Source organism: Nycticebus coucang, chromosome 21 (assembly GCF_027406575.1).
Source record: "Nycticebus coucang isolate mNycCou1 chromosome 21, mNycCou1.pri, whole genome shotgun sequence".
Taxonomy (NCBI): domain Eukaryota; kingdom Metazoa; phylum Chordata; class Mammalia; order Primates; family Lorisidae; genus Nycticebus; species Nycticebus coucang.
In genome coordinates this window covers 50,977,565-50,998,264 of record NC_069800.1, presented here as the reverse complement: position 1 = coordinate 50,998,264, position 20,700 = coordinate 50,977,565, and the positions used below count along the sequence as shown (strand labels likewise).

The following is a 20,700-nucleotide window of genomic DNA, read 5'->3' as shown; positions in this document are numbered from 1 at the left end:
AACTGGGGACGATTCTGGCCCTTCAGGAGATGTTTGACATTCTTGGTTGCCACTACTAAAGAAGTGTTACTAGCATTTCATGGGTAGAGGCCAGGGATGCAGATAAACAATGTGTAGGACATCCTCCCATGATGAAGATTATTCAGTTCCAAATATCAATAATGCCAAAGTTGAGAACCTTTGCTCTCAGCCATGTCATCACTAGGAACTGTATTACCTCCAAAATCTCAAGTTCAAACATCCTTGCTTTGACTTTGCCTTCTGTTTTTTCCAGATTCCTTAATCTAGTATCTTTACTGCAAAAATTCTTCAGCCCTACTTAGGCTGTCAGTTCACTGACCCCACTTTCACTCTTTGTCAACCCATCATGACTGCTCTTTGAGCGCAGATGAGACTCCACTCTCTGTCATTCCAGCAGCTCCCTCGCAGACTTCCTCCTGGCTTCCCTTCCTAGCCAACATGTGTACTCGACCTCCACTTCTTCATTTCCCACCCACTCACTCTGGAGCACCCTCCAGCCTGGTTTCCATCCTCCCAGCTTCCTGATACTGCTTGCCACACAACTGCCAAGGGCCTCCATGTTGCCAGTGCGATGGGCACCCCGCCTCTTTTCTCCTCCCTTCTTCTCCCCCTCCACTGCCTCCTGAAGTTTCACACCATGAAATCTCTGTCTTCCTCTCCAAGAAAAGAGAGAAAATACTCTCTTCTCTTGGATTCTGGAACTTCCCTGGCTAGTCTCCTTCCTCTGTCTCCACTGCACCCCTCTTCTGACTTGGAGAGGCAGGAAGTCAGGCCATGGAGCTTCCTGGCATCTTGTGTTTGAGCAAGACTCCTACCTTCGCTGCCTCCTTGATGACTCGACTTGGATATCTAATAATCACCTCATGCTTAAAAGAAGTCCAAGATGGTTCTCTCAGGTCACCCCTCACCACTCCCCCCATACCCATTCCTTTCCCATCTCAGTAAATTATTCCATCATTTTTCTGCTACTTAAAGCAAAAATGCAGACTTTGTCCTCGACTCTTCCTCTTCTCCTCCCTCCCCACATCTGACCAATCAGCAAATTCTGTGGGTTCTTCCTCCAGACAGATGGTCAAGTTTATCTCTGTGTCTCCATTTCCATGGTCCAAGCCTCTGTTAACGTTCACACGGCTGCAGTAACAATATTCTCAGGGGCTCCACTTTGCCCCCTGAAATTTACTCTCTATCAAACAACTGCAGAGTTTTGTTTAACACACTAGTCTGATTTTTATCTCTCTTTACGATAGCTGCCACGAAAATAAAATTAAAATTTCTGTCCTTGGCTCACAAAGCCTTATGATTTGGTTTTTGGCCATCTCTATCATTACTTCATACATCTTTCCCATCTCACAACCTTGTCTTTCCTTCTCAAACACACAGCCCAGCCCTAGCTAGGGTTTTTATTTTTAGTAGAGACAGGGTTTTGCTCTTACTCAGGCTGATCTCAAACTCCCAAGCTCAAGCAATCCACCTTCCTCGGCCTCCCAGAGTGCTTGGATTACAGGTGTAAACTACCTCTCTAGGCTTTTAAATCTTCCATTTCCTTTTCTATCAGGTCTTAGCACAAAAGTTGCCACTGCAGAGAGGTCTCCCCTGGTCCACTTATACAAAGGGGCTTTCTTTTTAGTTAAACTCTGTTAATTTCCTGTTTATTGCGAAAGTTATATTTATCTTCTTTATTATATATCTGGTTATTGTCCATTCCCACCAGCTGTTATGCACACACATACACACATCACATGCACACACACACAACCTCCAGGCGGGCAAATCTCTACCACTGAGAACAGTGGCTGGCTCCCAGTGCCTGAACAAATGTGCCATTGTCCCTGTCCCCATTTTTCTGATGGGGAGACTGAGGCTCAGGCAGATTAAGCAACTTTCCCAAAGCCAAACAGTGGAGAAGCAAGGGAGCTGAGAGGAGAGCTCAGGTCTGTTTGAGGCATGTCTCCTGGTGGGCTCCCCGCCCCCACCCTGCTTTGGACTCCGTACGGACCTCCCAGCAGCATCTCCTGCAGCAAGTTGTCGATCTTGGCCATGCCAAAGAGCTTGATGAACTGGATCTGCTCGATCATCTGCCAGGTGATGCTCTGCAGGGTGGGCAGCAGCAGCAGCAGCTCCCCGAAGCGGCCGCGGGAGTCGTACTGGCGGTCGTTGATGTAGTCCTCCAAGCTTACCTGCACCTGCGAGCGCAGCCGCTTGATCTTGCCGGGGTCGCTCAGCCCTTTGGCATCTGCAACGGGAAAGGGGTGGAGGAGGGAGGGCAGCAGGGCCCAGCTGAAGTGTCTGGAAGTCAGGACCCAGCTAGCCAGCTGTGACAGGGATTCAGGATCCTCAACAAGCAGGGTACCCTCACATGACTCGTGGTTTCCATTCTGCCTCATTTCCTGATACAATAAACCGAGGGAGTGGAGAACAGGGGAGGGAGGCAGGACTTTAGGAACACGCCCAGTAGGCACCTGCCATCCTCATCTTACACATGGGGAAACTGAGGCACGGAGTAAGGACAAAACTCTCCCTGGGCCACACAGCCAGTTGCTGGCAGAGCCACGATGTGAGCTAGAGGTTCTGGCCCACAGCTGAGGCCGCACTGTCTAGGCCACAGGGCCTGCTGCTTCTGTGGTTTTGGGACAGTCTCACCTTCCCTGGCTCCTGCCTCCTCTCACCTTGGGGGTGCAGGTAAGGTTTCACCTCCTCTAGGAAGTCTCCTCCATTTACCCTCCTAAGTCTGCATCACAAAGGTTCTTTCTATCCCCAAATTTCTACGGCTCTTCCATCACTCTGACCACACAGGATGTACCTGTCCTTCAATTAGGCTGTGTGTGGACAGCAATAATGGGCCATTTGAAATCCACCAACCATGTAGTTGATATTTACTAAATTTTGAATGGGGTGAGGGGATGAGCAGATGGATGGAAGGAGGAATGAAAAAAAAAACAACTAGTGCATAAATTGTAGATCCTCAGTCTGGAATGGAATTCAAGAGGTCATCCAGTACTTTAATTTTGACCTTCATGAAGATAATGCACTTACTTCCTCTTCTATGAGCCATGCAAGTGTCAGAAAGAGAACCCCCCCCTCACATTTCCAGTGAGTTCTCTGCACTGAACTAGGTTTGTGTGTTATTTCATTAATTAACAAACATTTATTGAGCCTTGGCTGTGTAACCAAGAGCCAGGGTCACCTTACCTGCCAGGCCCCAGACCAGGTGTCCTGCCCCTCCAGGTTACTGGAGGCCGCTGCCTCTGACTCAGCAGGTCAAGCTACACAGGCCCATGCAGAGCACTGAGGGGAACACAGCCTGGGCCAGGCTCTAGAGGCAACTGGAAATAGAAATCTCATCCTCTGGGCAATGGAGAATCGTGTGTGGTTAAGTAAGCCTGGGCTTGAGAGATAGACAGATAGGGACTGATAGGTAGTCTGAAGTTCAAATCCAAGCTCTGTCATTTCCTGGTTATGTGACCTTGAGCAAGTTAATCAATCTCCCTCTGCCTCAGTTTCCTTATCTGCAAAGTGCAGATAATAATAATCCCTATGTCACAGGTACCATGTAGTAAGATAATCTGCATAAAGCATTTAATTTTCTTTTCTTTTTTTTTTGAGACAGAGTCTCACTATGTCACCTTCAGTAGAGTGCTGTTGCAACACAGCTCACAGCCTCCAACTCTTGGGCTTAAGTGATTCTCTTGCCTCAGCCTCCCAAGTAGCTGGGACTAGAGGCACCTGCCATAACGCCAGCTATTTTTAGAGACAAGGTCCTGCTCTTGCTTGGCTGTTCTCCAACTCCTGAGTTCAGGCCATCCACCTGGCTATTTTTTTGCTGTAGTTGTCATTGTTGTTTAGCTGGCCTGGGCTGGGTTCGAAACCGCCAGCCTTGGTGTGTGTGGCTGGGACCGTAACCACTGTGCTATGGGCACTGAGCCAATTTACTTGCTTTCTTTTTTTTGTTTGAGACTGAGTTCTCACTTTCTTGCCCCCGTAGAGGGCTGTTGCGTCATAGCTCACAGCAACCTCAAATTCCTGGGTTCAAGCGACCCTCTTGCCTCAGCCTCCTGAGTAGCTGGGACTACAGGTGCCTGTCACAACACCTAGCTATTTTTTGCTCAGGCTGGTCTCGATCTCATGAGCTCAAGTGATCCACCCACCTCAGCCTCCTAGAGTGCTAGGATTACAGGTGTGAGCCACCACGCCCCAGCATTGAAAACATAAAGCATTGAAAACTTTACTCAAACAGTGCTTGAGTGAGCATTCAATCAACGGCAGTCCTGTTCTTCTCTAGTACTATTATTGCTAGAGGTGGTCTCTATGCAGACAGGCCCCTAGCATTAAGGACAGTGCCTGGCACACAGTAGGTCCTGTCTACTGTGTAGGGAAGAGAAGAAACAGGCAAGCCTCCAGGGCTGGGCACCTTGACCTCGTGAAATGAAAGCAGGCTGTGCACAAAGACATGACTGTAGACATTCTGTAAAGAAGCAGGTGCAAAAGTCAGTAGGAAGGAAGGGCCGGATAAGAGTCCAAAGCCAAAGGGAAGTGGAGGGATATTCCATCTCCATCTAACTGAGTGAATGGTTGGGGAATACTTTCTTTCTACAGTTGATAGGACAAGAAATTATAGCATAAAATCACATAGCCTGAAGCTGCAAAGATAGTCAACACAAACACAAAAATAACAAAAACATATTGGGAGGATGGAGAGAAAACCTGGGAATAGTGACAGAGAAGAGCAAAACCCTTGGCCATCCTGGGGGGAAAGACACAATCAAAAATGAGTAAAGGAAGCAATTGAAGGCCAGGTGGCGCCTGTGGCTCAGTCGGTAAGGCGCCGGCCCCATATACCGAGGGTGGTAGGTTCAAACCCGGCCCTGGCCAAACTGCAACCAAAAAAATAGCCGGGCGTTATGGCGGGCGCCTGTAGTCCCAGCTACTCGGGAGGCTGAGGCAAGAGAATCGCCTCAGCCCAGGAGTTGGAGGTTGCTGTGAGCTGTGTGACGCCCCGGCACTCTACCGAGGGCCATAAAGTGAGACTGTCTCTACAAAAAAAGAAATTGAAGGCCTAGCAGTTTTTTGAGAACTGTGGAGGTAACTTCCAGAAGAAACGGTTAAAAGAATCAGAAATGCTTCTCCTGGGGAAGCAGCTTCAGCCAGGAAAGTAGGGTAGAGTGGGGAGAACCATTTGCATTTTAAGTATGTTCAGATATTATTTTGATAAAATTTTTTTTTTTTTTTTTTGTAGAGACAGAGTCTCACTTTATGGCCCTCGGTAGAGTGCCGTGGCCTCACACAGCTCACAGCAACCTCCAACTCCTGGGCTTAAGCGATTCTCCTGCCTCAGCCTCCCGAGCAGCTGGGACTACAGGCGCCCGCCACAACGCCCGGCTATTTTTTGGTTGCAGTTTGGCCGGGGCCAGGTTTGAACCCGCCACCCTCGGTATATGGGGCCGGCGCCTTACCAACTGAGCCACAGGTGCCGCCCTTGATAAAATTTTTTTGAAGGTGAAGACTGAGTCAAGGCTAAGTAAAAAAATAAAACAAAACAAAACAAAGCCAAGATGAAAGAAAAGAAGGGAGATAGGAGACAAGAAGGAAGGAAGGAGGAAAGAGAGGAAGGGAAAGAAAACATCCAGGTCTTTGGAGTCGGTGTGCCCTGTCGAGTCAAATCATCACTCTGAACTTGGACTTGGCTCATCTGTTAAATGTGGCTGATGCAAACGACCCTCCTGGTTGTGGTTAACAATGAGATGAGGCTGTGAACTCGGGCTACATAACCCAGTAGGAGAATCTGACTGAGGTGTGGACTGTACCTGGGTCAAAGAAGATGATGGCTTTGAGACAAGCGTACTCATTGTCATCTATCTGTAGCTCCTGGAAGGGCAGTACCAGCTCGTCAAGGATACGCATGGACACCCGGCTCATCTCTGCCAGTTCTGGACAGTGCCGGGGGACGATGTAGTCATTGCCTGGAGGGGTCAACAGGGAGAGATGGGGCAGTCACCCTGGCCCCCCACCTCTCCTCTAGTTTTAGCTTTTCAGCTGGCAACGCAGCTGGTGCCCAGGAAAGGAGGACCTGCAGGGACTGTCATGCCCATTTTACAGATGAGGAAGCTGAGGTGCAGATTAAGGGGTGTGAGCAGCTTGAAGTCATCAGGTTGGCTTTCTAGGACCCTTTTCACATTTCCCAAGCTCCTTTTGCCAACATGACAAGTTGGAGCTGGACTGCCCTGGTTGAAAGGCTCCACCACTTGCAGCTGCTTATATTTGGACAAGTTACTGAACCTCTCTGTGACTCAGTTTGCTCACTTATAAAATGGAGATAAATAATAGAGCTTCCCTTAGCCTTTAGTTGTTGTTTTAAAAGAGGTGATGTCTATAAAGTGAGCAGAGTCTCTGGCATACGGGGTGTGCTTTATAAGCATTTCAAATAATAAATATATCAGGAAGGCACAGGTGACATGGACTGGAGCTTTGTGCTTTCCTGGCCACTTCTTGCTCCTGTTCCAGAAAGAATACCAGAAGGCCTGAGCAACTCTGAGGATAACTCTGATTGTGCTCTAACTTTAATGTAGGGAAAATGTTCTTCCTTGTACCCACATTTCCTCGCATCTGCGTAGAAAAGTCTTCCTAGAGCCCTTCATTCACAAGTCTGAGAAAAGGATCACTCGTGGCCCGTGTCCCTCACCCCTGTGTCCCCCTGTACAAATCTCCCCTTGCTGGGTGCGTGCCATGCGGGCCCTGCCCTCCACAGAGCTCAGCTGGGGCAGGTGGCCCCCTCACCTAGGAGCAGCACATCCTTGAACACCATAGATCGCTTGGTGGCTCCGAGTAGCAGGTGCTCACCGGCATGGGCTCTGAGCAGGGCCACCTGGAAGACAGAAGGGACAGTGTCTGGCATCTGCACCCTTGGGAAAGCTCCTAGCCAATTCTGTGACCCCGGGAATGTCAGCTTAATGTTCACTCTGCCTCTGCCTGTCTGAACTTTATCATGGGCATTGTAAAACGGTGGTCCTCCTCCCATAACTGGTCAAACGAGGGACCTGGAAAGGATTCAGCAGAAACGTGGAAGGGTAAAGAACATGAATTCAGAGCTGGGAGACCTTGTGCTGACTCTGGCTTGAACTGCTGTGGCCTTGGGCAAGCTGCTGCTCCTCTCTGGACCCACCCCACCCCCCAAGCCTGATGAAACTATAAGCAACAATTTATGTGCATTTTTTTGAGATTCTCAAATGGGACTATGACCCTAAAAAGTATTTTTTTTTTAATTTGAGGTTAATGTGAGGGTGAAAATAACTAGGTTACAATATTTGCATTCATTAGGTAGAGTCCTTCTGGTGGTTGTGTCCCACATCCAAAAAGTGTGCCATTTACCCTTGTATTGTGCTCATCAGGTGGCACACCAATCCTCTCACCTCTCCCCTTCTCTCAGTGCCCCTCCCCCAACTCGGATGGAATGTTTTCTCTTGTGTGGGCGTGTATTAGATCATCTACTGCTTTCATATTAGTATTGAGTACATTGGATATTTGCTTTTCCATTCTTTTTTTTTTTTTTTTTGGCCGGGGCTGGGTTTGAACCCACCACCTCCAGCATATGGGACCAGCGCCCTACCCCTTTGAGTCACAGGTGCCGCCCTGCTTTTCCATTCTTAATGATACTTTATTAAGAAGAATGTGTTTCAACTCTATCCAGGTTAATACAAAAGATGTAAAGTCTCCTTCCTCTCAATGGTTGATTAGTATTCCATGGTAAACATATAACGATTCCCAAAAGTTTTAAAATTGTGAGTCCCAAATACTCGTGGAACAGGTATGGAGAATTATGCAATATTGTTGCACTTAAAAACACAGATTCTTAAGCCTTACTACCAGAGATTCTGAGTCTGCACATATGGGACAGGCCTAGGGATCTGCATTTAACAAGCTCTTTCTGTTGATGCTGAAGGGCAATTCTGTTTGGGAAGTCACTGATCTGGAAGATCTCCAGGGCATTTGTTCCCTTGACATTGCAAGATTCTAGGATTCTGATTACAAGAACTTGGATGTGGATATTAGTTCTCAGGGCTGGTTCTTCCCAAGGCAAAAGGTGTGGGCACTGGTCCTTGGAGAATCTACTTCCCAGGGCCCTTTTCTGCAGGGAAGACATGGCAGCCTTTGAAGCCTGGAGTCCGAAGTCAGTCTAGCTGCTTCTTAGAGGGACATCTCCCACCAGCTTTCAGAACCACCTGCTCTAATGCTTGCGTGAGAACCAAAAGATGAGCTGGTAAAAAATAGTATTAGGCTGGTAGCATCAAGGATCTTATCTTCCAGATTGGGTTAGGGAGCTTAGAGTTTCTATCACAAGCCAAACCAGATGTTAAAATGCTTTTGTTCATTCATTCATGTGATTGTTCCTTCTTCCAGTTATCAAATCTTAAATGCCTACTAAGTGCCAGACACTTTTTTAGACAATGGAACACAAGGTTAAAAAAAAAAGAGAGGGAGACAAGGTCTCTGACCTCATAGAACTAACATTCTATGGAGGAGGGGATGAAACAGATAATAAAGTAGAAAACAAATAAATAGGACAGAGGGTGATAGTGCTAATAAGGGAGGGAGGGAAGGAAGGAAGGAAGGAGAGATGGATGAGGGGGTAAGGAAGCCAGACAGGTAGAAGGAGAGAGGGTGAAGAAAGGAAGGTGAAGAGTGCATGTTACAGAGCAATGCAGAGAGCAGAGAAGGCCTCTCTAAGGAGGTGACATTGTTGTAAGTCATGGAAATACCTGGTACAGAGTAAGTCTTCAACAAATATTTGAATGAAGAAAGAAAGGAGGAATGAATGAAAGTGCAAATATCAAGACTTCCTCTCTAGATCTAGGATGCCTGGGCAGCCACTTGTCCCTATGCCTTCTAACTCCCCATGGTTAGAACTCCATGAGGAAAACATAGAAAGAGGAAAATGGGAAACAGCCTTGAATGTGAGAATCCACTTTCCATGACCGGTGTGAAGGGAGGTGAAGGATGCACATTACCAAATACCTTCTATATGCTGGCGCTGCACAGTATACGCCGGCGCTGCACAGTATACGCTGGCACTGCACAGTATACGCCGGCGCTGCACACTATACGCTGTGCTGCACAGTATACGCTGGTGCTGCACAGGGCTTTTGTCAGTCACCCCACTGGGTCTCCAGCTGGATTTGAATCCCAGTGGTGCTGCTGTAGACAAAAGTCTTTCTCTCTCTAGGCCGCAATCCCCTTATCTGATCATCTCTAGTTTCTAGGTCTTAATAGATTGATGACCAGAACAAATTAGTTGGTTCCTAGGACTGTGTGGACAGAATTGGGGTATCCTTGGAGGTCGATACCCCAGCTGTGCCAGGTGTACCCACTCATGCTGGGCAGGATGAGCTCTTTGTATACCATGAATGGTGAGCTGGACAATCTCTTGGTCCCAGGTTCAACCCCTGACATGGTTGCTGTTCTGGGGAGGGGGGGGTTGGGCAGGTAGGCGGGGGGATTAATGATTGTCCTGTGTTACTGGCCACCCATCACTGCTCTCTGAGAATGCTCTGAGCCCCAGCCAGAAAAGTTTGGGTGGGAAATTGAGGTTAACAATTGCTCAGTTTGGGGGTATCTCGTTGCCCTGCTAAGCCCCTGGGAAGGAACAGGAGGGATTAAACATTAATGCAGACTCTCCAGCAGAGGGGACCATGGCCACAGCTCCAGGAGCAGGGGAGAAGGTAGGGCACACTGACCAAGATGATCCCTGCCCTGTCAACTCCCCTGACAGAGGGAGGAACCATGGGAGAGGGCCAGGGTCCAGCCCCTGTGTGGGGCTGAGCTTTCACAGAGTGTCTTTGCTGTGGCTTCCAGGAGGGCCTGGAGCCAGAGGAGTCTGGGAAGCCCTGACAGTCACAAAGCTAAATGCTGCCTGGACCCCGAGGCTTCTTAGATGTTCTAGTGGGTGGCACACAGTGTCAGTATCTTGCACAAAGGTGCAAAATGGTAAGCAAAATGGTACGCTTCCTCCGAAGTCGGGAAGGTGACCCACTCCAGTTCTCCTTGCCTAGGGAGGAAACATGTCTACAGGGGTGCTCTTGGCAGGAGCTTTCATATGTGGTATCTCAGAAACTCATCGTCCACAGACACATGCCACCTGCCCTCAGCCCTGTCTTATTTCCCTGGGACATTGTCAGTTTTCCAAAGAATGTACTTTGGAAAACAAAATGCTGAGTTACGCCATCTTGGTGGGATAGAAAGGAGAAACTGGGAGGGCGGTGGGGCCTTGGTGTGTGTCACACTTTATGGGGGCAAAACATGATTGCAAGAGGGACTTTACCTAACAATTGCAATCTGGCTTATTGTACCCTCAATGAATCCCCAACAATAAAAAAAAAAAAAAAAAAGAAAGGAGAAACTGACATCTAGGGAGGCCAGCTGTGGTCTCCGTTACATGATTTTGCACTTTTCAGACAATAATGACCTCAATTCTCCCAACGACACCCTGAAGTGAATTTTGTATTTCCCACTTTATAGATAAGAAGACTGAGGCCAACAGAGAGGAAGTAATTTGTTCAGGATCACCTAGAGAACCAGTCTCTAGAGTCAGAGTTTAAACCCAAATCTCTTGATCTCTGGCCCTTAATTGCTGTCAACACCCCCCAGGAGTGGTGGATGGTTCGGAGCCTGGACTTTGGAGCTTCCCTGCAGCGCTCTAATCCCAGATGTACTGGATACTAGCTGTGTGACCTTGAGCAAGTTACTTAACCTCTCTGTGCCCCACTTTCCTCACCTGTAAGATGGGAACAATAATAGTATCTACCTCAGAGTGTTGCTGGAGGGATTAAATGAGTTACTAAAGGCATTTAAACAGTTCCAGGCACATGTGAGGACCATGTGTGTTTTGTTAAGAAAAATCAGATTCGTCCAAGGCCATATCCCAGGTGGACAGCAGACCCTGGGTCACTGCCTACCTCCAAGTCCGTTCTCACCTGGTCATCCAGGGGCAGCTCACAGAACGCAGGGATGTACTTGGCCCACTCAACGAGCACCAGCAGCTGCTCCTTCATGGACTCGCACACGTCGGCAATGCTGGCGATCTTCTTCGCCCGAATGTCACCATTGATCCCGGAGATGGGGGAGTTAATCTGCAGGAGATAAGGAAAATGCTGAGGATGGCCAGCCCTGTGGCACTCTCTGTCCTCTGCAGAGAGCACCCCCCACCCTCTGCCAAGTTTCTCTGTATAGAAAGGGGTGGGTGGAGGGAGCTGGTCTGTGGGAACCTTCCAGCTCTGAAGGAAGCTTGGGAGAAATGGCTGATGGAACTAAGCAGGCCGAAGGGAGATGGGCGCCCTCTGGCCTTCCACAGCTGCTGGCTTCCAGCCTCCTCCTCTGCCAGCTCTGTGGAGCCCTACAGAATCCCTCAGCCTTGGAGAAGAAGTAGGGAAAAATTCTCTTTCTCTTCTGATAGATGATGCAACCATGGCCCAGAGAGCGGCTGCAACTTGCCCAAGGTCACACAGCCAGGGGCCAGCTGGGCCTGTTTGACACTGCTGTCAGTCTGCTGGCCTACTGCTCTGTTCTGTCTGGCTGAGCTGATCTCAGGCCTGGGGTGAGAGCAAAGACTCTGCTGGCCTGTAGGATGCAGGCAGCAGGGTGAACTAGAAAGTGAGCCAGAGCACCAGACCCTGGTTTGAGTCCTGTCTTTGCTACTAAGCTGGCTATGTAGCTTTCTTGCTGTGGTAGCCACTGCTCCAGGCCTGGCTGCAGAGGACAGAGGTGGAGGGATGAGCTCTTCTTCAATGTTGGGGGTTCCCAGGTGAGTGGGACGGGCATCCTGGTACCTGCTGGGACAAGACCTCTGCCTGCAGGAGGGCAGTGATGGAGGGCAGGCTGCTGTCCTCATAGCTTGACCTGCGCGTGCTGATCCGATCCCGTTCATTTTGCACAGCTGTGAGAAGGCAGAGAGAGGTGAGGAGGGAGCACAGGGATGGGGTGAGGGGGTTGGGAGCATCCAGGACCAATGAGTGGTCAAGGAGCGGGAGGAGAGAGTTCAACCCAGAAAGAAGTACTGCAGGGCTGCTCTGGAGACACAGGGGTGGAAGCAGATGGAGGGCAGAGCCCACATCAGCGTGCAGGAATGAGGCGAGATGGTGTCTAGCTTAGCTTGTGGGAGAAATTTCCCAACACCAGCACTACCCTCTGCACAATGGGGAGGCTGCAGGAATGATCTACCTGTCACCAGGGATGTGAAAGACAACAATGGCTTGGCCGAGGACTTAGGAGAAGTCTTGGGCATGGAGGAGGGGATCTGATACATGACAGATTTTCTTCTTCTTTTTTTTTTGACACAGTCTCACTATGTCATCCTCAGTAGAGTGCTGTAGCATCACAGCTCACAGCAACCTCCAACTGCTGGGCTTAGGCGATTCTCTTGCCTCAGCCTCCAGAGTAGCTGGGACTACAGGTGCCCGCCACAATGCCTGGCTATTTTTTTGTTGCAGTTTGACTGGGGCCGGGTTCGAACCTGCCACCCTCAGTATATGGGGCCCGTGCTCTACTCACTGAGCCACAGGCGCTGCCCACATGACAGATTTTCAAGCTTTGTTCTACAAAAGGTCCTTTTCTTTCCACATGGAAGAAAGTAAAGCAGACAAAGCCAATTGCTCTGGTGATGAGGAAATAGCCCAGGGGGTCCTGAATGAGGGTATCCGAGGCCCCTGCCTTCCCTGGTGGCCTCCTGCGTCAGCTGGAGCTGCACGTGTTCCCAAGGGTCAGCAAGGCCAGGCTCTGTCTCTCTCTTGCCTCACTGCTAGGCTCTCTCCCAGGCACTCAGGGACCTAAGGCTTTGGCCCACCAGGGGTCAATCCCAGCCTAATGTATAAGACAGTCCTTCCACTGTCCCAACCCTCTCTCTCCCTCGGAATCCAAGAGGAAGGAGCTCTGCCAAAGCACGAAGTGGGGAGGACAAGGCTCCAGGAGACCCAGACTCCTGGCCAGAATCTGCCCCACTCTGTGTGTGCTACTGGGAATTGAGTCCTCTCTCTGGGCCTCAGTTTCCCCATCCTTAAGCTTTTTCCTCCCAGCCGGCTCCCTGCACTCTCTTCTATCTCAGGAATGGGGAGGCTGGGCATCATTCTCTGCTTCTCTGGCTCTCCCACCCCAGTCTCCTGGGTTAGCACAGGCTCTTCTCCTGGGGTTTCCGGCCTTGCCCCTCCCATCTATGCACCTCTCAGGAGATGGAGGGACCTCTTCATCCACATCCAGGTCATGTCCCCAGATGCTCAAAACCACTGCCTCCTCACCTCACAAGTCCTAGAAGGCCTGTCCCTGCCTAAACCTGCCTCCCTCCTGGACACAGCTGCACACCTGCCCTCTGAGCCTTTGCCTGCCCTCTGAGCCTTTGCCGATGCTACCAGGATTCTCTTCCCCAACTCAGCGGCCTCTTCTCTTCACTTACATCTCTGTACAAACACTGCCTTCTGCAATACCCACTCCGGCCACCCTGTCTGCCATAGCACGCCTGCCACGTTCTGCTCCCATTCTATTTGTCTTCAACCCACTTATTGTAGAATTATTTGTTAATTTCTCTATTGTTTGTCATACAAGGAGCAAAGCTCCAGCGAGCCAGAAGTCCATCTCTCTTGTTCACTACGGTAGCCATGGCAACTAGGCAGAACCTGGCACACAGTAGGCGCTTAATAAGTATTTGTTGAGTGAGTGAAAGAAGGTGGTGAGTGAGACTAGCCCTACTTCTTATAAGCTCCCTATTTCCACTTTCTCTTGATTTTCACCCAGTGTTGAAATCCAAGAATATAAAAGTCAATCTACACTGAGCCCAAGGGTCAGAGGGATATTACAGAGACCCCAGGGTTAGCCGTCTTCTGGCAGAGACTCACCACTTGCATGGGCGGCTCAGAGCCCCACTGCCCTGCCCGCCCTACCCTTCTCCACCCCTCCCACGCAGCCCTGCCAGCGCCCGCACCCCAGGGCGCCAAGTGGCCGGCGGGCGGAATGAAAGGCCTGCTGTCAGCAGCTGCGGCTAGAGCTCCTCAAGGTTAGGCGGGCGTTATCAGTGCCCGGCGCGAGCTCAGTCACGGAATGATGTTTTCCAAATGTTTGCTCAGTATTAGCAGGGTCGGGGACCTAATGTAACTTCTATTGAATATTAACCGACCTGGGCAGAGGCGGAGAAGTGACGAGCTTGTCTTCCAGAGAACCCCTGGGTGGGGGCCCGTGGGGAGCTGGCCAGCACCTCTGAGGAAGGTGGCATCAGATGGCCTCCAGCCTGTTACCTACCCTCACCTCCTGCAACCCCTGGTCCTGTTCTCTGGGTGGCTGGGTTTCTGATGCCAGGAGCCAGGTATTGGTTCTGGGTCTGACAGCTGAGGCCCAGGCAGGTGTCTGTCTCCCTGCCCTTGGGTCATAAGAAAGAGCCTGCTGTTGGCACACTGACACCCAGCTTTCTCTCTGGAGTCTTTAACCCTTCAGGGAGCCCCTTCAGCCACTATGGGATATCCTCTGGCTAAGATGTACAGGCCTATGAGAGTTGGAGCCCTTCCTTGTGGTCCAGGAGAAATTCGGGAATCCAGGCCAGAAAATACATCTCCCAAGCTGATCACCCCAAGTTCTACTCCAGGGAGCCTGGTGTCTGCTGGACTCTGGGAGCCTGAGTTCTGGTCCTGACTCCACCCTTGACGCATCACACCTCTCTAGCCTCAGTTTCCTCATCTACGAAGTATGAGGGCATAAGTTTGATGATCTCTTGTAGACCCAGCTGGTCTATAAATCCTGAATTTCCAGCTCATGGTTTCTGGTCCTCAAGAGACTAGGTTTCAATCCCCAAATTCTCCTCATGTCATCAAGTAAAAGAAATGAGGATTTGTCCCAACTTTCCTAATCAGTGCGACTTTCTCTGGCTTTGGAAACTTCCTAATAGGCTAAGGAGAGGTGTTGGGGTCTGGAAGACTTAAGTGGAGCTAGTGATATCCTAACTTCCCATGGTCTTGACCACAGTGGCAGCTGAATACTCTGCCACCCTGTCCCTTCATTAAAGCGACCAAGAAACTGCATGTGTCATGATCTTCCAGTTAACCCAGGCATGTAAATAACCACCAATGTTTACCAGCCCACATTCACTTGCCACTGGCCAACTCTCCTATCCTCCTGGCAGAATGTCAGTTTCTGTAAGAAGCAAACAGCTATGTCAAGGCTGAACAGCTTGGAGCTCTCATTCCCCATCTAGGAGCCAAGTATGGGACCCGGTGGCCCTGCAGCAGCTCAGTGGGAGACCAGGGAACAAATGCTCACATCTTGGTGGGCTGTGTGTACTCGTGCAGGTAGGTCAAGGAGCATGGAATAGCATCATAGAGCTGAGGGGGGCATTATTCAGCCCCCTTCATTTTATATATGGAGAAACTGTAGCCTAAAAGGCACAGAAACTTCCCTAAAGTTATACAGGTGGAATGACTCTGGATGTTTAACAAGAGACATATATAAAGACTGGCCATATGTGTGTGACCAGGCCATACACAGCCCAGGTAGGTAACCACCTGCTCAGGCACTGCCACCTGCTTACCCACCTGCCTGTAAATTTCTACCTGAGAGAGTCTTTCTCTCAAACACAGTGCCCCCTGGACAACACCTCTGGACAATCAGTGCCTATAACCTTAGGCTATTGGGATAATAGTATCACTGACTATTAGAATCACAAAATGTTAGGCCCTTAGACTATAGTTCTTAATCTTTTCTTGGCTCCAATCGTTCATATATGCATCACATTCCCATTCATAACACCATTCATCACACAGAGTGGAAGTGACAGTGGGTGAGAGAGGCTCAGCCCCACTGAGAGCTGAGTTGAGGGGATAGAATTTGCAGTTTGAAAATCCCCCCCCGGACAAGCAGCCCGGGTGTTAGAATCGCCATATTTAGGGAGCAGGGGGCCCTGGGGACCACTCCCCACTCCATCAGAATTAGGCAGCCCAGATCTTCCCACAGTGCTCATGAAACTTAGGCCCTGTAGGGGTGAGACACAGAAGTTGTTTAAGAGGGAAGGAGCAGCAGAAGAAATAGGAGCTCAGGGCGCCTGTAGTCCCATCTACGTGGGAGACTGAGCAAGAGAATCGTTTAAGCCCAAGAGTTGGAGGTTGTTGTGAGCTGTGATGCTACAGCACTCTACGGAGGGTGACATAGTGAGGCTCTGTCTCAAAAAAAAAAAAAAAAGGAAAGAAATAGGAGCTCAGAGGCAGAGACAGGGGATGGGGGAGCTGCCACAGCCTCCCCTGCCCTCCTTCCAGTGGGCCTGGAGCAGGTGGAGTCTCAGGTTCCTTCTTCTGGGGTGGGGTACATGCCCGGGTGTTTGTGTGTGTGCATGTGTGTTTTTGTGTGTTTACAGGATTGGACTCAGGGTTTGGCCAGTGACACAGGTACAGGCCAGATGAGCTGGTCTGGGGGCTTATCCCAGAGCTGGGAAAGTTGAGTTGAGAGAAGGAAAGGAAGAAATTTGCAAATGAACTCAAGCTACTTTGAGAAGCAGTTAAAAGATTTTTGCTTCCTCTGCTTGGGCTGAAAACAATTTTAAATGTCTCTGGGGTGTGGAGGGCATAAAGTAGGCAGTGCCAAGGTGTTGTCCAAATAGCACAAAGCTCTGGGTTCAGACCTCAGGTCTTCCAACGACCAGCTGTGGAGCTTCAGGCAAGTCACTTAACCACTATGGGCCTCAGTTCTCTCATCCACAAAGCGGGGGTTTGCAAGTAGTCCCCACAGTGTCATGAGAATGAGAGGAGCTATCAAATGTGGAAAAAGTCCTGCGCAGGGCAAGACCTTAATGAATGCCGCACTCTGCTCTTCCCTTCTCCCTGCAGCTGGAACAAGTCTGGGGTCTTGTTCTCATGTCTGAAGAAGCCCTTGTCCCTGGGATGGGAAGTTAAAGAATAGGGCTCCCCATGCTATCACCTTTGTGAAGTCAGGTGGTGGGTACTTGGATGTTTGCCATGTCACTCTCCACACTTTTCCTGATCTTTGGAATACATGGATTATATTAAGAAAAAAAACAGCCAACGAGGCTGCCTGGCAGTGTGCAGGCAGGTGGGGTGGTGGTTGCTGGGAGCCTGAGTAGCTGAGAGTGGGTGCTTATCTCCGAATCTTTCTCAAGACCCAGCCCAGCCGCTCCCCATGGTCAGATTTCCACGCCCTCCCTCCTCTCAGTCATTTGCCAGTCACCTCGGGGCCTGTCACTGAGTCATAAAGTGTGGCTACAGTTGTAAATGACTGTCCAGACGCGGGTGCGGGTGGGGCAGCGGGACGGGAAGGGCCGGGGCTCACCTTCCTTCTTCATGCCAGCCCGGAAGCACTTCTTGAGCCTGCAGTAGCGACACTGGTTCCTCTTGTCTTTGTCCACCACGCACTGCCGGCTAAATCTGGGGAGGGCTTTAGATGGTTGGATGGAGAAGAAACAACTTCCCTCTCTTAGGACAGAACTAGGGCCCCTGGCCATCAGGTGGACCCCCAATCTCCGTGCTCTATCCCTTCATCCCCAGAGTTCTCGTGCAAACCAACCAGGAGCTGGAGAGGTCCTAGGACTCCCTAAGAGTCCAATCCCGTCCTACTAAACATGGCGAAACTGAGGCTCAGAGAGGCAATCTGTGGCCATGGGTCACTGAGCTGGCTGGAGGAAGAGCTGAGTTGGGGGCCTTAGCCTCCTGGGTACCGGAGCCCGGCTATTCCCACCACGTCCTTTAACAACAAGCCCCCACGGCAGGCTCCTGGGCATGGCTTGTGGTCAGGACTCGGTCCACATGAGCCTCTCTCTGGAAGATGCAGGAAGTAGAGGCAGTGCTGCACAGTGGTTATGGGTGGGGCCCTGAATGTCCACCCTGGCCCTGCCATTGAATCAAAAAGAGTGACCTTGGGCAAAAGCCCAGCCCTCCAAACCACAGCTTCCTCATCTATAAAATGGAAATAATAACAGTGACCATCCCAGAGGGGTGTTGACAGAGGGGATGAGATCACCCATGGATAGGGCACGGGTTCTGCACATGGCCAGTGCTCACAGCTGAAAGCTCCTAGGATTTCCTTGTTGTTACCTAGAATGGCATTGGAAGATGGCTCTCCAAGGCCTCAGGAAGCCTTGGGGGTAGGTGGAAAGACCTGGGGCCAATCGACCATTTGTCCCAGAAAAAGCACCAGGTTGGAGGATGGGCCCACCTTCTTAAGCTTCAGAGGAAGCCTGGCCCTAAACCTCATGAATCCTCGTTTGTTAAATGGGAAAATTAACAGCGTGCTCATGGGGACAGTAAAATACCTGCAAAGACTTAGGATGGTACCTGGCATATGGCAGGTGTTCATTAAAGGGTGGCCAATGGCTTTATGATCAGTATAAATGGGGTTCCTAGGACACATGTTTCATGAACGTAAGAAACCAGGAAAGCATTGAAGGCCTAAAAGGGCAGATACATTTGGGACCTACTCAGGGAGAAGCCAGACTCCGGGACATGAGCCCAAGTGCACCCATTTCCCAGCTATAGAAATCGAGGCCCCCCCACCTGGGTCTCCTCACCTGCAGGAGTACATGTGGTTTTTCCTCACACTCCTCCGGAAGAAGCCCTTGCAGCCGTCACAGCTCGAGGCACCGTAGTGTTTGCCTGTGGCCCGGTCTCCACAGATGGCGCACAGGGCGCTGACAACCAGGCTATTGGGCGCGTTGAGGTTGGCGCCTTCTGATGGGGATGTGTCTGTGCCAGAAGAAAAGGGAGTGAGGCCTCAGGGTGGGCGGAAAGGCAGAGACCAAGAGGAGGCTCGTGGAGGGGTCTTTCCAGGGCTTCAGCCCCAGCCAAGTCTGAGGGATGTCCCCACTCTGTATCTTCCCCTTGGTGGCCACAGGCAAGTCACTTGGCCTTTTGGAACTTCATCTAGAAATTGGGGATGGTTGTGACACTGTCTTCAGAGAGTCATTTGTGAGGGTCTGCTTCTCCCTGAAATGGAGGCTTTCTATGGGGAGGAGTGAAGACCTGGTCACCTTCCAGGGTGGATACAACCCCTGTCGCCCCCTAACTGAGCAGAGGGGGCTGTGGAAAGAACAAATGCTCCCTGGCTGCTCCCTAAAACAGGTCATTCTCCTCATTCCTTACCGAGTGACCAGGGCCCAGTGGATCTCAGCTTGGAGCCCAGGGCCCCTGTAGACTCTGGGGAACAGGGAGGACATGCCCCAAGGACAGTCACTTGCCCTCCTAAGAGGGTCATGGCAGCCTCACACACCTCTTATCCCAGAGGCAGAAGCTACTACATTTATAAAAATGTGGGGAGGGGATCCTAGGCAGGCGGCAAAGGAGGCTTTGGGCTGGATGCTAGTGTTGCCAGGGCCACTAACTCTCCTCTGACCATGGGCAAGTTCCTTTCCCTTGCTTCAATTTCCCCTGGGTCTCACTTTCTTCAGGTATAAAAAAGAGCATCAATTTGAATGATCTGGTTGTTTTAAATTAAAAAAAAAATATATCAACAGCTGAACCCCTTCTTTTGCAAGCAAATCTTTCACCAAGAATAGACCCTACGGACAGAAAACTGCGTGCCCGTGCACACTCTACAGCACACACACACACACACACACACATTTTCATAGACACCCTGAATCTGACCTCAGCTGCCTAAGGGGACATCAGGTAAGAACTAGAGAGGGCCATCGCTTTGTAGGTAAAAGCACAAAAGTCACAAGCCCTCTGCCCAGGTGTAAATCCCAGCCTGCCCACTCTGCAGCTGTGTGATGTTGGCTGAGCTGGTCTCCTTCTCTGCACTTTCATTCCTTCCCTTGTAAAACTGGGCACACGATACCCCCCTAGGGTTCTTAGGAGGGTTCAGGGAATCAATACGCATGAAGTGCCTGGCAGGTAGTAAGCATGTATCAGCATTTGTGAAATAAAACTTTTCTGCAGAGGAGAACTCCCAGGCTTCGCGCACAGGGAGACTTCTGCCTCTGCCTGGCGGACACCCCAGACTCCGCGTGTGCCCGGAGTGCAGCCCCCTCCACTTGGTGAATTATTCCTGGAGATGGGGATAATTGTTAAGCCATGTTGGTGGCCTTTCTCCCTCAGCCTCTCCTCCCCCAACCTCCAGAGAAGCTGACCCCACAACTCCTGGTCACTCAGGGAGAGGCTGGGGAAGGAGCCCCCACCTCCTGGGCAGGGTGGGCTGGGTGCTGTTATGTATGTTGTCTCCCCGTGAGGTCAGCTCCTCACTCCCATTCTTCAGGGGGCAACGCTGAGGTTCAGAGAGGGCAAGTGACTTGCCTAGGTCTTCACACCACTGTCAAGCTGAGCAGTGGGATTTATGTCATGGTGTCACCCGGTCCTTTAACAAACCAGAAGCCCCTGTGGCTGCTGCTGTATTGGGGGTGGGGGATGGGCAGGAGATCTCCTTGGAGCTTCCCAGCCACCAGTCTGGGATGTACTTGGGAGGACAACCTCACATAACCCTGACTCGGAGACCACTTCAAACCCCAGCGAGGAATACTGGAGACTCTTCTTATAGACAGTCAGAGTCCTTGAGCCCATCTGTGTGGGGCCAGGACCAGTTACCAGGACTAAGCGCTCAGGCATCTTATCTTACTTATCCTCTGGTTAGCCCTGGGGGGCAGGCACTAGTCTCTATCCTGATTTTATAGATGAGAAAAATGGTTTGCCTTGTTCACTCGGGTAGGAAGGACATAGGCCAGGT

The 20,700-nt window shown here is 50.5% G+C and overlaps 1 protein-coding gene across 5 annotated transcripts in view; it reads right to left on the bottom strand.

Annotated features, from left to right (window-relative positions):
- The window catches only part of HNF4A (hepatocyte nuclear factor 4 alpha), a 68,567-nt gene that overhangs the window by 5,646 nt on the left and 42,221 nt on the right, over nt 1-20,700 (bottom strand). For all 5 annotated transcript variants that reach the window (XM_053573799.1, XM_053573800.1, XM_053573796.1 and 2 more), the window contains exons 2-8: nt 18,551-18,725; nt 17,317-17,411; nt 11,835-11,941; nt 10,983-11,138; nt 6,793-6,880; nt 5,823-5,978; nt 2,018-2,254 (exon numbers count right to left, since the gene is read on the bottom strand). In XM_053573799.1, the coding sequence (XP_053429774.1) occupies nt 2,018-2,254; nt 5,823-5,978; nt 6,793-6,880; nt 10,983-11,138; nt 11,835-11,941; nt 17,317-17,411; nt 18,551-18,725 (1,014 nt within the window). The remainder of the gene's footprint in view (nt 1-2,017; nt 2,255-5,822; nt 5,979-6,792; nt 6,881-10,982; nt 11,139-11,834; nt 11,942-17,316; nt 17,412-18,550; nt 18,726-20,700) is intronic.